Consider the following 17,196-nt stretch of genomic DNA (forward strand, 5'->3'; position numbering starts at 1 on the left):
CAGGGTCCTGGAATCAAGCCCCACCCTGGTCTCAGTGCTGAGTACAGAGCCTGCTTAGGATTCTCTTTTTCCCTCTCCTTCTGCCCCTACCCCCACTCACACACATGCTCTCTCAAATAAATAAATTAATTAACACACACAGAGAGCCATGTACTAAAGCTAAGATATCACAGTCAGACATGCCTAGCCCACCAAACACCATTGTCTCTCTATTTTTCATTTGAGTGCAATTAACACACTTTTATGTTAGCTTCAGGTATACAATATTCAACAGCTATACACATTTCTCAGTGTTTATCAAATTAAGTGTACTCTTAAGCCCCTTTATCTATTTTACCTGTCACCCCACCAACCTGCCCTTTGGTTACAAGTTTCAACTACTTTTAAGTGAGAAGCTAAATTGAAGTAGTGTTTCTTAATGGCAATCTAGGGCTTTCTGAATTATTGTAATGAAACAGTCTATCACTACATTGGAAATAAAGAAAAAAAAATAAAACAAAGGAGGCCACTGTGCTTTTTTTATTACATTGAAATCAGTTTTCTTTATTTGATTACTTATTCCATTAAAAGTAATTATTAACAAAAAAGACATATATATTAGAATTAATACTTGAAAAAATGTACTTTAAGTTGTCCTCTATTTGGCATGGGTCATATACGGTTTCAAAATATACTAAAACTAAATTTGCTATTGATTTAATTAATGTAGATTTAAATTTCCTAAATCAGAGCATTTGGTCAATGAAATTTTAAATGTTTTGATAAGCAAAGACAAATTAAATCATAAATAACAGCTGATAAAACATTTTGCATGAATAATTATTACTTTTATTATTATCATTTTAAAGATTTTGTCTATTTATTTATTTTAAAGAGAGAGAAAGACAGTGGTGGGGAGGGGAAGAGGGGGAGGGAGAACCTTAAGCAGATGCCACACCGAGCACAGAGTCCAATGTGGCTATTGATTCCATATCCTTAAGATCATGACCTGGGCTGAAACCATGAGTTCAAAGCTCAACCAACAGCCACCCAGGCAACCCAATGATTATTACTTTTTATAGCCATTACAAATATATAAATAGTTATATCATTTTAAAGGTAAAATAATCATCATGCTTTTCACTAATCCGTGTTTCCAGTCTAATAAAGGTACCAAACTAAAAAATATCATTAGTGAAAATATCATAACCTGCTTTGTTATCAACTAAATTTGATTTTCAACTATTTTTGTACTTACTTCATCTGTAGACTCAAAGTCCTCTTTGCTGTAAGAGTGAAAAAAAAATCTTAAGAAAGTGTATATAATGATCATATATAAATTGTAATGTTCAAATTATTTTATCTTACTTTTTAATATATCATAATAGCAACATTTCAATTATTAGAACTTGACAAAACTAAAGATAATTTTCCTGGAACTAGCTAATCTATTAAAAATAAACAATATCAAAACAACAAACCAAAAGAATATAGAGAATCAGTTACTGCCATCCATTAGCACTTGTCCATTTGTGGATAGATGTACAAGTTCTTGACACTGGCAATAATGCTACCTGAGTGAATGAATAACTGTAATAGTTGTTCTCTATTTCCACCTCCTATTTCTCCTATATTGCTCACTTTCAGGACTGAATCTAGCTTCTTTCCATAGAGCCTCCAAGTTATTCATACCCTTTTCATCAAAATGAAAACTTGCAAGACAAGGCTAACTCATTCATTCTACACTACAGTATATATATGGCAGTGAAGAAACTTAGAAGGCATCTGAATAGGGTCAGAGCCTTAGGCAACAGGACCAAAATTCTAGTGGGATAATAGAATTTTCAGTATCAAAATGAATGTTTGGGTACCAGGGTTGGAAGATCTTTTGTGAAGTCATGTTAAGTAGCCAAATGCTGCAAAAGAATTGTTAGTGATTATGCCAGTCTGGCACTTGCTCCTTTAGAAAATAATGATAGTGGAAAAGCATACAGTTCTAGTGTTAGGGGCAAGAGACAGGCCTTTATTTCTGTCTACTTGTTCCATCTGTGCTTAATTGAAGTACTGGGCACAAAATATATGGTCAACACCTCAAACAAGAACAGTACACATGTTCTGAGAGCAAGGCAGAATATTTTAAAGATGGTCTTATAAAGTCAGAGGTATAGAAGTGCCATATGTTCAGTATAAGAGATAATTATCTTAGAGATATATTAGGACATTATCTCCTACCTTTACCTTCTAAGTAAGTGTTTATGAGTAATATATTGCTTACAGAGATAAGAGGGTCATTCACTGTACAGAACATCTTGCATATGTTAAAAGAAAAAAAAGACTAATGTGGAGGAAGATAATGGCAGATTCAATTTCCAGAAGCATGACTACATATTTGCTGTTGTTTGGCAACAACGAATATGTGGCATTCCTCTGTTGTCCAAAATAGAAATTTGTGGGGAGGTCCTAGAAATATAAATAAATAAAGTATCATATACTTTTTTAATGATTTACTAAAGTAATGGCATGCATATACTGGGAGTTACAACAAGTTAAAAATATGAATCAATGCAGTTTTAGTCATCTTCCATTACTAACTGGAATTATCACAGTATTAATGGAACTTTATGTTAAAAACTCCACTTCCCGGGGCGCCTGGGTGGCTCAGTGGGTTAAGCCGCTGCCTTCGGCTCAGGTCATGATCCCAGGGTCCTGGGATCGAGCCCCACATCGGGCTTTCTGCTCAGCTGGGAGCCTGCTTCCTCTTCTCTCTCTGCCTGCCTCTCTGCCTACTTGTGATCTTTCTCTGTCAAATAAATAAATAAAATCTTAAAAAAAAAAAAAACTCCACTTGCCAAGCAAAGATAGTACACATGTCCCTAGTTATTTCTTTCTACAAATAAGAAATCTGGTGGTGGGTATTAAGGAGAGCATGTATTGCATGGAGCACTGGGTGTTATATGTAAACAATGAATCTTGGAACACTACATCAAAAATTAATGATATACTACATGGTGACGAACATAAAACAATAAAAATTTTTTAAAAATAAATATTTTTATTAAAGTAAAACAAAACAAAACAAAACAAAGAAATAAAGCAATGAAAAATTAACAGTACTTAATACTGTAATGTTTTAAGATAACCAGAATGGTTTTGTGAGACAACCTTCCTTAATTCTGACCCTGTACCCTCTCATTGCTAAATCATAACATGGAAAAAGAAGAAAAATGCGGGGGAAAAAGGAGAGGAAAAGAGAAAGAGTGAAAACAAAGACAGCAGAGCAAGGAAGTGGAGAGGCCAATGTGGATTACATCTCCATTCTCAGCAGGGGGTGTTGACTAGAATTACAATGAGTAGGGAAAAAAAAAAAGTGGCAGGAGAGGAGGGGAACATGACAGCAGAGTAGGAGGACCCATGAACAAAACTAGATTATTATCACATCATCCTAAACATCCTAGAAATCAACTTGAGGACTGACAGAACAGACTTCACAACTAAAGAGAGACAAGAGGTCACATCGAAAAGGTAGAAAGTGTGGAGATGTGGTTTAAGGGAGAAATGGATTCTGAGTGATGAGGAGGGGTGAGCCATGGTCACAGAGAGGGGTCAGAGAGAGAGAGAAAAAAAAGAGAGAGATAGAGGGGAGCACACAGGGAAACCCACATGGAAAATATTTTCCCAAAGCCGTTGGCCTAAAAAATGAGAAGGGCTGAATTTAATCAGACCTTACAACCAGCAGGGCTTAAAGCCTGGTTTTAAAGGACAGCAGGTTTGGCTGATCTAGAGCCCTGAGATTACTGCTCTGCTCCTGGAGAGAAGAGAGACAGACAATCTACAGAGCAGATGGTATGGCAACAAAGATCTAAAGTATGCCTGAGGCACACAGTAGAGAGATTTTACACTCCTCTCAGAGCAAGTCTCTGAGAGGCAGCTTTCACGTAGAGGCCTCTCTGTGAAGAAAGGAGCAGGCTGACGCCATTTCTTACTCCCATCTCATCATAAACAGAGAACCACATATATAGAGGGAGAGTAAGCCTCTCAGCAAGAACATTGGTTGCCTAACTTGCTTATACCAAACCTATCTGCCTGCGTTTTGGTGGAACTGACCTTCTAAGTCAAGCATACCTCACAGCATTGTGGGTCCCTCCTCCAGAAGACCAGCCTAAACCCCTGCTCACACCACATCTCTTAACAAGAGATAAGCAGGGCCTTAGTCCTGCTTTGAGCTGGTTCAGGTCTTATTTTATAAGCAGACCAGATCACACTGAGTAAAACTCACCACATTCAGGCCAGGTACTAAACACTGCCCAGAGCAGTCAACAAGAGCCTATGCATATGACTGGCCTGAAGGATACCATAGTCAAAATATCACAGCAGAGTGCACACAGCATATACCAGAGATACTCCCTGAAGTGCTAGGTCCTGAGCACAAGAAAACCTCTTCTTCATAAGGCCAATAATTTCAGGAACAGGAGACATAACTGGCTTTTCTAACACAAAGAAGTGTGTTAGATGAAATGCCAAGACAGAGAAACTTATCCCAAATGAAAGAACAAGATAAGGCCACAGCCATAGATCTAAGTGAAACAGATATAAGTAACATGCCTGATAGAGACTTTAAAAAAACAATCATAAGAATACTCACTGGGCTTCGGAAAAGAATGCAGAACATCAGTGAGACCCTTACTGCAGAGATAAAAGAGTTAAAGAAGACTCAGCCAGAGATGGATAATGGAATAAATGAATTGGAAACAAGCCTGATGTAATCAACAGCAGGATGGAAGAAGCAGAGGAATGAATGTGTGACCCAGAAGACAAACTAATAGAAAATAATGAAGATGAACAAAAGAGAGAAAGAAGAATTAGTGGAATATGAAAATAGACTTAGGGAATTCAATGATTCCATCAAATGAAATAACATTCATATTATAGGGATTACAGAAGAAAAGGAGAGAGAAAGGGGGGCAGAAAATTTATTTGAAGAAATAATAGCTGAAAATTTCCTTAATCTGCAGAAAGAAACAGACATCCAGATTCAGGAGGCACAGAGAATTCCTATCGAATCATCAAAAGCAGGCCAACACCAAAACATAATGTAGTTAAATTTGCAAAATATAGTGAAAAAGAAAAAAAAATCTTAAAAGCAGCAAGACAGAAGTCCTTAATATAGAAGGGAAGACCCATAAGTCTAGCTGCAGATTTCTCAACAGAAACTTGGCAAGCCAGAAGAGAGTGGCATGGTATATTCAATGTGCTGAATGGGAAAAATCTGCAGTCAAAAATACTCTATCCAGCAAGGCTAACATGCAGAATAGGAGAGAGACTTTCCCAGACAAACAAAAACTAAAGGAGGTCATGACCACTAAACCAGCTCTGCAAGAAGTATTCAAAGGGGCTCTGAGTACAAAGGGGAGACCAACAGTGACATAGACAAGAAAGGATCAGAGAAAATCTCCAGAAACAATGACAAAAAAGTAATAAATGCATATAAACCAATAATTATTTTGAATGTAAATGGACTAAATGCTCCAATCAAAAGACTTAGGGTGTCAGAATGGATTAAAAAACAAGACCCATCTTTATGCTGCCTATAAAGATGCATTTTAGATCTAAAGATACCTCCCGATTGAAAACGAAGGGATAGAGAAACATTTATCATGCAAATGAGTGTCTAAAGAAAGCCCAAGGAACCATACTTATATCACTCAAACTCAACTTTATTTTTTAAAAGATTTTATGTATTTAGTTGACAGAGAGAGAGAGAAAGAACTCACAAGTAAGCAGAGAGACAGGCAGAGAAAGGGGGAAAGCAGGCTCCATGCTGAGCAGAGAGCCCATTGCAAGGCTGAATCCCAGGACCCTGAGATAATGACCTGAGCTGAAGCCACAGGCTTAAGCCACTGAGCCACCCAGGTGCCCCTCAAGCTAGACTTTAAAACAAGGACTGTAGCAAGAGACAAAGAAGGGCTATATAATTCTAAAGAGGGAAAATCCAACAAGAAGATACAACAATTATAAATATTTATGCACTGATCATGGGAGCATCCAAATACATAAAACAGATAATAACAAACATAAAGGAGCTAATGGATAATAATAAAATAATAGTAGGGGACTTTAACACCTCACTTACATCAATGGACAAATAATTTAAACAAAAAATAAGGAAACAATGGTTTTGAATGACACACTGGACTGGATGGACTTAACAGGTATTCTCAGAACATTTCATACTAAAACAGGAGAATATACCGTCTTTTCAAGTACACATAGGACATTCTCCAGAATAGATCACATATTAGATCACAAAACTGGTCTCAACAAATACATAAATTTGAAATCACACCATGCACCTTTTCTGACCACAACATTATGAAAAATATATCAACCACAAGAAAAAAACTTGGAAAGACCACAAATACATGAGGTTTAAGCAATATGTTACTAAGCAATGAATCAGACAAACAGGAAATCAAAGAAAAAATTTTAAATATACATGAACATGAAAACAAAATTGTTCAAAACCTTTGGGATGCAGCAAAAGTGATCCTTAGTGGGAAATATATAGCAATGCAAACCTACCTCAAGAACCAAGAAAAGTCCCAAATAAACAACCTAAACTTACACATAAAGAAGCTACAAAAAGAAAGGAAATAATAAATATTAGAGAAGAAATAAATGATAACGAAATTTGAAAAAAAAACAAAAACCGAAAAGATCAATGAAACCAGGGAATGGTCTTCAAACAAACAAACAAAAAAAGATAAACCTCTAGTCAGAATTATCAAAAAGAAAAGAGAATGCACCCTAATAAATAAATTGTAAGTAAGATAGGAAGAATAGTAGCTGATACCACAATAATACAAACAATTATAAAAGAATATTATGAAAAGCTATATGCCAAGAAGTTGGAAAACCTGGAAGAAATGGATAAATTCCTAGAAAGATATAAATTACCAAAACTGAAACAGGAAGGGAAAAAAAAAAAAACTTGAACAGACCAATAACCAGTAAAGAAATTGAATCAGAAAACAAACAAACAAACAAACTCCCAACAAAGAAAAGTCCAGGGCCAGGTGTCTTCACAGGAAAATTCTACCAAACACTTAAGGAAGAGCTAATACCTATTCTTTTCAAAATATTACATGAAATAGAAAAGGAAAGAAAACTTGAAAATTCATTCTGTGAGGCCTGATACCACCAAAACCAGATAAAGATTCTTCTTGGCAAGCCAGAAGAGAGTGGCATGGTATATTCAATGTGCTGAATGGTAAAAATCTGCAGTCAAGAATACTCTATCCAGCAAGGCTAACATGCAGAATAGGAGAGAGACTTTCCCAGACAAACAAAAACTAAAGGAGGCCATGACCACTAAACCAGCTCTGCAAAACCAGATAAAGATTCTGAGAGAGAGAGAGAGAGAGAAATACAAGACAATATCCCTGATGAACATAGGTACAAAAATTCTCAATAAAATACTAGGAAACCAAATCTAACAGTACATTAAAAAACATTCACCACAATCAAGTGGGATTTATTCCTAGGTTTCAGGGGTGGTTCAATATTCATAAATCAATCAACATGATACACTACATTAATAAAAGAAAGGATAAGAATCATATAATCACTTCAATATATGCAAAGTAGGCATCTGGCAAAGTATAACATCCATTCATGAGAAAAACCCTCAACAAAGTTTAGAGGGAACATACCACCAACATAATAAAGTCATATATGAAAACCCACAGCTAATATTCCCAATGGGGGAAAAACCAGAGGATATTCCCTAAAGTCAAGAACAACAAAGAGATGTTCATTCTCACTGATGTTATTATATAGTACTGGAAGTCCTAGCCACAGCAATCAGACAAGAAAAAGAAATAAAAGGCATCCAAATCAGCAAAGAAGAAATCAAATTCTCACTATTTGCAGATGCCATGGCACAGCATATAGAAAACCCAAAAGACCCCACCAAATCTCCTAGAACTGATACAGGAATTCAGTAAACTTGCAGGACACAAAATCATCATACAGAAATCTTGCATTTCTACACACCAGTAATGAAGCAGCCAAAAGAGAAATCAAGGAATCTATCCCAATTTCAATTGTGCCCAAACCAGTATGATACCTAACCAAAGAAGTGAAAGACCTAGACTCTGAAAACTGCAAGACACTGATGAAAGAAATTGCAGGAAACACAACGAAATAGAAAGACTTTCCATTCTCATGGATTGGAAGAACAAATATTGTAAAAATGTCTATGGTACCTAGAGCAATCTACACATTCAATGCAATCCCTATCAAAATACCATCAACATTTTCACAGAGCTGGAACAAACAATCCCAAAATTTGTATGGAACCAGAAAAGATCCAGAATAGACAAAGCAATCTTGAAAAAGAAGAGCAAAGCTCGAGACATCACAATCATGGGCTTCAAGTTATATTACAAAGCTGTAGTGTTCAAAACACTATGGTACTGACACAAAAATGGGCAAATAGATGAATAGAACAGAATAGAAAACCCAGAAATGAACCCAGAACTATATGGTCAATGAATCTTCAATATAGCAGGAAAGAATATCCAATGGGGGAATAAAAGACAGTGTCTTCAAAAAATGGTATTGGGAAAACTGGAGAGCATCATACAAAAAAAAAAAAAAGAAAAAGAAAGAAAAAGAAAATGAAACTGATCACTTTCTTGCACCAACCACAAAAAAAAAAAGTTCAAAATGCATTAAAGACCTAAGTGTGAGACCTGGAACCATAACAATCCTAGAGAACACAGGTAACCTCTTTGACATTAGCCATAGCAACTTATTTATATAAATGAATCCCAAAGCAAGAGAAACAAAGGCAAAATTGAGGTTTTTTTTTTTAATTGAATCATTTGGACTTCATCAAAATAATACCTTCTGCAAAGCAAAGGAAACAATCAACAAAATAAAAGGCAGCCTACAGATTAGGAAAAGATATTTGCAAATGACATATTTGATAAATGTTTAGTACCCAAAATATGCAAAGAACTTATGAAATTCAACACCCCAAAAATGAATAATCCAATGTAAAAATGGGCAGAAAACATTATCAAAAATAGCCAATCTATGGAGAGAGTTCAAATGTCCATTGACTGATGAATGGATAAAGAAGATGTTCCACATATAATATTCCATGTATAATGCTCCAAATATTGACAGATGAATGGATAAAGAAAAGGTGGTATACATAAAATGGAATATTACTCAGGCATAAAAAGAATGAAATCTTGCCATTTGCAATGACATTGTTGGAGCTAGATAGTATTATGCTAACGGAAATAAGTTAGTCAGAGAAAGACAAATACCATGTGAAAAGAGAGAGGGGGAAGCAGGCTCCTCACTGGGCAGAGAGCCCAATGTGGGGCTTGATCCTAGGACCATGAGATCATGACCTGAGCTGAAGGCAGAGGCTTAGCCCACTGAGCCACCCAGGTGCCCCTTAAATTGACAACCTTCTAATAGAATGTCTAAATCACCAAAATTTTAAAAGTAATGTGCAGACACCACCTTTCTATTTCTTTTGTGTGTGTAGTACTGTAGATACTCTAAGAATTAAATTCAAGGCTTTGTATTGCTTAATCACATATTTAAGTCATCTATGTATGTTTATCAAAACCCTCAATGAAAGAGTTGTTCCAAAACCACAGATTACACGTTTACTGGGTTAATCATTATGAAATAACATAACTTCCTTTGCTCAGTTACTTTGTCTACTTCTAATTAGTATGAAACTAATGAATTTGGAATATATTTAACTCTTATTCTATAACCCTTTATTGAGTAACAACTTTGTCAAATCCATGTGCTCTGAATCACAAATACTGTCTTACTTCATTTCCCCCTTCTTCTCCCCCTTCCTATATGTTCTTGTTTTATTCCTTAAATTCCAATTATGAGCAAGATAATACAGTATTTGTCTTTCTCATATATATATATACACCCCATGTCTTTTCTATCCATTCATCAGTCAATGGAGATTTTGGGCTCTCTCTCCATAGTTTGGCTACTGTTGATAATGGTGCTATAAACATTGGGATACATGTATCCTTTGTCTTCTGCCTATTTTTAATTGGATTATTTATTTTTTGTGTGCTGAGTTTCATAAGTTAACTATAACATATATGGTTACCAGAAGGGAGGTGGGGGGGTGTTAAATAGGTGATGGGAATTAAGGAGGGCACTTGTGATGAGCACTAGGTGATGTATGGAAGTGTTAAAACACTATATTGTATACTCGAAACCAATGGTACACCATGTGTTAACTAACTGGAATTAAAATAAAAACTTAAAAAAATTAAAAAAAAAGACATTCATATAGTCCATAAATGTTTATTGAGCACCACACTAAACTAGTCACCATGCTAAACCCCAAGGAAACCAGGGTGAATAAAACAGTCTTCACAGAGCCCTCTGAATTCTGAGAGTAGTGAGTGTTATGTATTGGATGGAGTAGATAGTGGTAAAAAGAATCAATAAATAAAGAAGAGAGCTAGAGTACTCAAGAATTGGGATTTTGCTAAGTGGGAGGGACAATAAGATAAGAAGGTAAGGCACTTGAGGATGATAGTATGAGAATGGTTGCAGTCATGAATATGAAAGCAAGGAAAGTTAGAGAGAATGGAGCTAAATGTGGAAAGAAAGGAGTACAATAAATGGAGTGGAAAAAAGCTAGATAAGAGATTAAAGATCTTTAAGACACACACACAAAAAAGGAATCCAGTTAGTGAAGTGTAAACTAAAAAAAAATTCTACCAATATTCCTTTATCCTACATATTTTTCTGTATTTGTAGAGCTCTCCTAGAATTTGTCTTATAGTTGGCCATATATAGGATGTGACTGTGTAGTAAAAGACAACTTTTATAAATTACGTAGCTTATGGAATTCATTTCATGATATAATATGCTCTCATCTATGCATGAATAACTGATAAACTATTTATGTGTATATATTTAAATATATGTAATTATTTAGTATATAATTATAAAACATACATATTTATATAAATATATAGATACTTATATAATTTACATTTAATTTTTATAGGTACTGTAATATATTAAAATAATACATAACACTTTTTCTAATATATAACACTAAGTGTATATTAAATTCTGGCCTTTGTACATTGAGCATAAATCAATGGAAGACGAATAGTGGTGTATTGACAATGGATTGCATCTTATATCATCAGTATAATATCTTATAACAAGTCATAGTATGCCATGCATTTTTTGAGCTCCCTGTCCAAGAGGTTGCATTTGCTATCAAAGTATGTTATGAAAGAAAGTTCAAAGAATTCTTTACTGAACCTAAAAGGACTGATAGGATCTCTTTTGATGATTTTCATGAAATACATTAACTCTTAAAATGAGACATTTAATCAGATATGCTCATATAGTTACCCCATTTCTCCATTAAAATACTAGAGTTTTGGGGCACTTGGCTGGCTCAGTCAGTGGAGAATGTAACTCTTGATCTTGGGGTTGTGAGTTTGAGCCCCTGTTGGGTGTAGAGATTACTTAAAAATAAAACCTTAAAAAAATACTAGAGTTTTTCTGTGAACCTAAAACTGCTGTAAAAAATAAAGTATATTAAAAAATACCAAAGTATCATAAAATGTTTGATAACTACAATATCAAGGCAAATGATATTATATATTTACAGTACCTTCCTCCAATTCTCTGCAAATGTTCTAATAAACAATAATACAGATCTGTATTTTTACGGCTTAGATCAGCAAGTAACTCTCCAAAATATTTGGGGTCCAACTTTTCAGGGCCATCATCTTGGATTATCACCTGAAGAAAGCATCAAGCACCATTATAAACAACATTAAGTATTTCTAAGTTGATAGATGTTTTGATGTCAAATAAGAAAAAGTTACATAACCTATTAATACAAGTAACTCATTACAAAGATATCACATGAGCTAACCCACTAAATTTTCTTTACAACTGAGGTACACATTTTTCAATATGAGAGGAATTTAAAGGAAGAACAACATTACAATAACATTCTCAATTTTATTTCACTAATCCAATTGATCTAATGAATGTAAAACTTGAATAATCTATATAAAATTATATTTATATAATTTATTTAAAAATATATATAAAATTATAAAATAATTTATGGAAAATGTATATCATGGGGGCACCTGGGTGGCTTAGTGGGTTAAGCCTCTGCCTTCAGCTCAGGTCATGATCCCAGGGTTCTGGGATTGAGCCCCACATTGGGCTCTCTGCTCAGCAGCGAACCTGCTTCCCTTCCTCTCTCTGCCTGCCTCTCTGCCTACTTGTGATCTCTGTCTGTCAAATAAATAAATAAAATCCTTAAAAAATGTATATAATGTATATATTGTATAAAGTATAAATATATATTATATATGCTATATATAATATACCACATAGTATATATATATACACACATAATAAGTTCATCAAAATCTCTAAATTGCCCATCATATATATATATATACATATATATATATGTATGTGTGTGTGTGTGTATATATATATAGATATATATACATATATATATGTACATATATATATGTATATATATCTATATATATATACACACACACACACACACACACACAGACACACATACACACACACACACACACACATACACATAACAAGTTAACCAAAATCTCTAAATTGCCTATTATCACCACATGGCTTACTCTTCTGTTGGAAAAGTACATGTGAATTATTTGAATTATACTGACATAAAATAATTAATTTTATTTGGACTTGCATCTTCTCAGTGAAAGACAGCTTAATTTATTAGCATATATTAAAGTTAGATTAAATTAACCTTCTCAATTCAATATGTTTTTATGTATTTCTTCTTATATTCCCTCCAGTTATTATTTGGACTGAAAATCTAGTCAATTTGACATGGGAAAGAGTAGCTAAGGGCCAAATGTAGATAAATAATAGACTTCAAAGGCATTTGAAATCCTAAACACAAATTACTATGAACAGTGTCCTAAATAAGACCTATTCTTTTGGCTTCATGTAATTTGGTACAAATCTTTTAAAAAATGCTTGTTTTCCATCTCCAAAACACTACTTGCAGGTTAATAACTTAGATTGTATTCCATACTACCTTTGATATTGCATGTGGGACCAAAGTTGTCCTATAAATGCATTTATTCCTAAGTATATATATGACAAATGGACTTCAAATTTTATTACTTCATTTTCAACCTGTCCTCTGACAGTGTCCTCTGACCCTAAAAAATCATGTATGCTGAGACAAATGGAAGATTTGAAAATATTACAAAGTAAACAAAGATGAATTTTCATAACCATGTCTGTGATATGATAAGTAACTTTTAAAATAAAGATAAATTGGGGCATGTGGGTGGCACAGTCAGTTAAGCATCCAACTCCTGGCTTCAGCTTAGGTCATGATCTCAGGATCATGAGATCAAGCCCCATATTGGGTTCCCCAACATGGCTCTCTCTTCCCTCTGTCCCTCCCTCCCACTCACTCTCTTTCTCTCAAAATAAAAAAATAAATAAATAAAATAAAAAGTACAGATAAATAGAAAAGGTCATATTCAAAGTACAGTATAGTATCTTCATGTTTTCATTAAGATACATAGATTTTTCACATTTTGAAAGTCTGATGAATACGCCACGGTTTTATCTTGCCCATGTATCCTTTGAAGTTGGTTTCTTAGAGAAGTAATGATTGCCTCCTAAAGAAAGTAAAGTGTCCTATATAAAGGCATGAGTAGATAAACTGGTAAAGTCAATATCATCATATAATATGTTTACATGCCATAGAATTACTAACTTGGGAATATTCAATACAAAACCTTCAAATGCTAACACGGATTGCATGGAGCACTGGGTGTGGTGCAAAAATAATGAATACTGTTATGCTGAAAATAAATAAAAAATAAATTATAAAAAAATGCTAACACACAGTAACACTTTCTATTTCCCAACATTTTCTCTGTTCCAACCATAAGGGATTTCACTGACCTGGGCACACATTATGTTATTCCTGTCTCTAGTCTTACATTTTTCACTCCTTGGAATACTCTTTTCTTCTTGCTGTGTATCCAAGTCTTACCCACACTTTGAAAACCATCTCAAGATTTTTTTTTAAGATTTTATTTATTTATTTGACAGATAGAGATCACAAGTAGGCAGAGAGGCAGGCAGAGAGAGAGGGAGAAGCAGGCTCCCTACTGAGCAGAGAGCCCGATGTGGGGCTCCATCTCAGGACTCTGGGACCATAACCTGAGCCGAAAGCAGAGGCTTTAACCCACTGAGCCACCCAGGCGCCCCCATCTCAAGATTTAATACCACCATGAAAACTGAAAGTATACCAGCTAACAAGATAGTTCAACTTAGTTCTCTGTGCTCCATTATATTAAATTGTTTTCATATTATTTTATGTATATAAATCTTGTTCTCTCAGGACCCTCTCCCTACCCTGAAAAGGTAAACTTCAGCGTAAAGAAGGAGGGGCACATGGGTAGCTCAGTCAGCTAAGCATATGACTCTTCGTTTTGGCTCAGGTCATGATCTCAGGATTGTGAGATGGAGCCTCCTCATTGGGCTCCATGCTCAGTGCAGAGTCTGCTTAAGATTCTCTCCCTCACCCTCTGCCCCTCTAACACTCTTTCTCTAAAATAAATAAATCAATAAAATCTTTAAAAAATAATAAGTAATACATTTTTTGTCTCCAAAACATTTATTTTAGGAATTAAAATGCATAACATTAAACGAAATAACTTCCAGGAACAATATTTCATTCCATTTAGCCCATGACATTTTTAAGAAAAAAAGTTGTTTGGAAATTTGTCACATCATTTGAGGGCGAATTGATAGCAGAATGTCAATTTTACTAAACCAAAATTTTAAGGGAAGGAAAAACTTCAAAATATGCAACATTCACAATAAATATATTCAGCCCAAACATAATAAGGTATATAGAAAATATGAAGAAAATAAAGGGTTAGAGTGACTGCCCAAACTTCAAAACAAGATTTTGCAAGAATTCTTTAGGAAGACAATCCCTTATATATTTGTATTAATGACAATAAAAATTGACACAATAATCTGGTTTAAATAATTGGTAGATTACATTTTAGTAGTTGAACTCAAAACGTATATGGAATTTGCAAAAATTGTGAATTCTAAGCAAAAATTCTTTTTAGAAAATATGTTTCTAAAATGTTTCCATAAATTACAATCTGCAGGGCACAAATAAGTAAGTGCTATTATTAAATATGGTACTTCTGAATCTTATACACCAGACATTTGGATAAAAACCTTTTAAATTATAACAGCAGAGTAAACTGATGAATTTAACTGTTTTTGCTTTACTTGTGTACTTTGCTGGGTCTCACAGCAAATAATAGAATGTACCTGATTGGGAAAACACTTCTAGGACAAAAAAATTCCATTTCTAACAAATGCTGTGCAACTGTTGTTGGCAGAAAACACACACACACACACACAATGAAGGGCACAAGTAAGTCAGAAATTGCAAGCATGTTTTATTAGTTGTGTGCATAGAAAGTAAACGTAGCTAAACATAATTAATAGAAAAACTGGCTCTAAGTGAGGATATAGGATGCTGGCTGATCATCCTTTAGCCAAGGACAAATACTATGACATATAAGAGATTTTAGAACTACTTTATCAGGATATTCAAGAAAAACATGATAGCACTGATACATGTTAAAAAGGCTGAGTAAACACTTGAAAATAGTTTATTTGCAGAAAGCTGCTAAAGAAATCACCAATTATGTATGCCAGAGGTGCAAATATTTTTCACATGATACCTGCTGTGAAGATGCTATTGTTCTACTTCAGAAAAAATGCTAAATTATTGTTCATGTGACATAAGCTTAGATGCAGATGAAAATTCAGAGGTAATTTTGTTATCTGGAAAACCAGACATAGAAAGATATTTCTTTTCTTTTCTTTTCTATTCTTTTCTTTTCTTTTTCCTTCCTTCCTTCCTTCCTTTCTCTCTCTTTTTAAATTTTTTATTTATTTGTCAGAGAGAGAGAAAGAGCACAAGTAGGGAAAGCAGCAGTCAGAGGGAGAAGTAGGCTTCTTGCTGAGCAAGGAGCCCAATACAGGACTTGATCCCAGGCCCCTGGGACCATGACCCAAGCTGAAGGTAGATGCCTAACCAACTGAGCCACCCAGATGTCCTATGACAAATTTTTCTTAAGTGATGGTATTAAGTTGAAAATAAAGAAAATATCAGAATGTTTTAGTTTGTGGGACCGTTTTTATAAATTATAACTACTGATTCAATCTTCAATCCAGAAACTGAAGAGGAGAGAGGTCTTTTAGTTACTATCAAAGAGAAAAGTTCAATAACACTGTAAGACCATCAGTGGTACCATATACTACAGCTAGGTAAAAATGTGTTTTTCTTCATCAATCTAACTTGAGAGAGAACATTTATTTAGTACTGCAAAATGTAACTACATTTTGGTAACCACAAAAGCAGGGACGCCTGGGTGGCTCAGTTGGTTAAGCTGCTGCCTTCAGCTCAGGTCATGATCCCAGGGTCCTGGGACTGAGTCCCACATTGGGCTCCTTGCTAGGCAGGGAGCCTGCTTCTCTCACTGCCTCTGCCTGCCATTCTGTCTGCTTGTGTGTATTCTCTCTCTCTGACAAATAAATAAAATCTTTAAAAAAAAAAAAAAGCAAGTTGATCACAGACTGAATTTTTGTTTCTATGTTATAATAATACTGAAGTTGTAATAATAATTTACAATTTTAAACAAATCAAGATTTATTCTTATTTCTTAGAAGTTAGTTATATGATGAGAATACTTATCTTAGATCTTGACTGAATAGTAACTTCCATTAAGCAGTTAACCATAATGTGTATTTGTTACATTCTAAACTCTTTCCACAGGAAAGCTATATTGAGAAAGTTTGTCTTCCTAGTAGCCAAATATATCCAATGTGAAAAAAAAATTAAAATCCAGTTACAAAGAAATAGCAAGTTCAATAACTAGGATTATCATTTATCACTCTTGAGACTGGCAATAATTTCTAAACTGTAATAATCCATATATGAAGATAGATAAGGATATGATAAAATGGCCATTCTTTTATGTTGCCAATACTTTTTAAAAAGCAATTTAATGATTCATATCAAGTATCTGTATCAATGTTATATAG

The 17,196-nt window shown here is 34.4% G+C and overlaps 1 protein-coding gene across 6 annotated transcripts in view; it reads right to left on the reverse strand.

The window, feature by feature from the left end:
• Window positions 1–17,196, reverse strand: part of POF1B (POF1B actin binding protein) — a 112,166-nt gene that overhangs the window by 38,486 nt on the left and 56,484 nt on the right. For all 6 annotated transcript variants that reach the window (XM_045085586.1, XM_045085587.1, XM_013049664.2 and 3 more), the window contains 2 exons: window positions 11,681–11,811; window positions 1,238–1,265 (listed from right to left, as the gene is read on the reverse strand). In XM_045085586.1, coding sequence (XP_044941521.1) covers window positions 1,238–1,265; window positions 11,681–11,811 — 159 coding nt within the window. The remainder of the gene's footprint in view (window positions 1–1,237; window positions 1,266–11,680; window positions 11,812–17,196) is intronic.

Source organism: Mustela putorius, unplaced genomic scaffold (genome assembly GCF_011764305.1).
Source record: "Mustela putorius furo isolate JIRA1106 unplaced genomic scaffold, ASM1176430v1.1 tig00000870_pilon_pilon_pilon, whole genome shotgun sequence".
Lineage (NCBI taxonomy): Eukaryota > Metazoa > Chordata > Mammalia > Carnivora > Mustelidae > Mustela > Mustela putorius.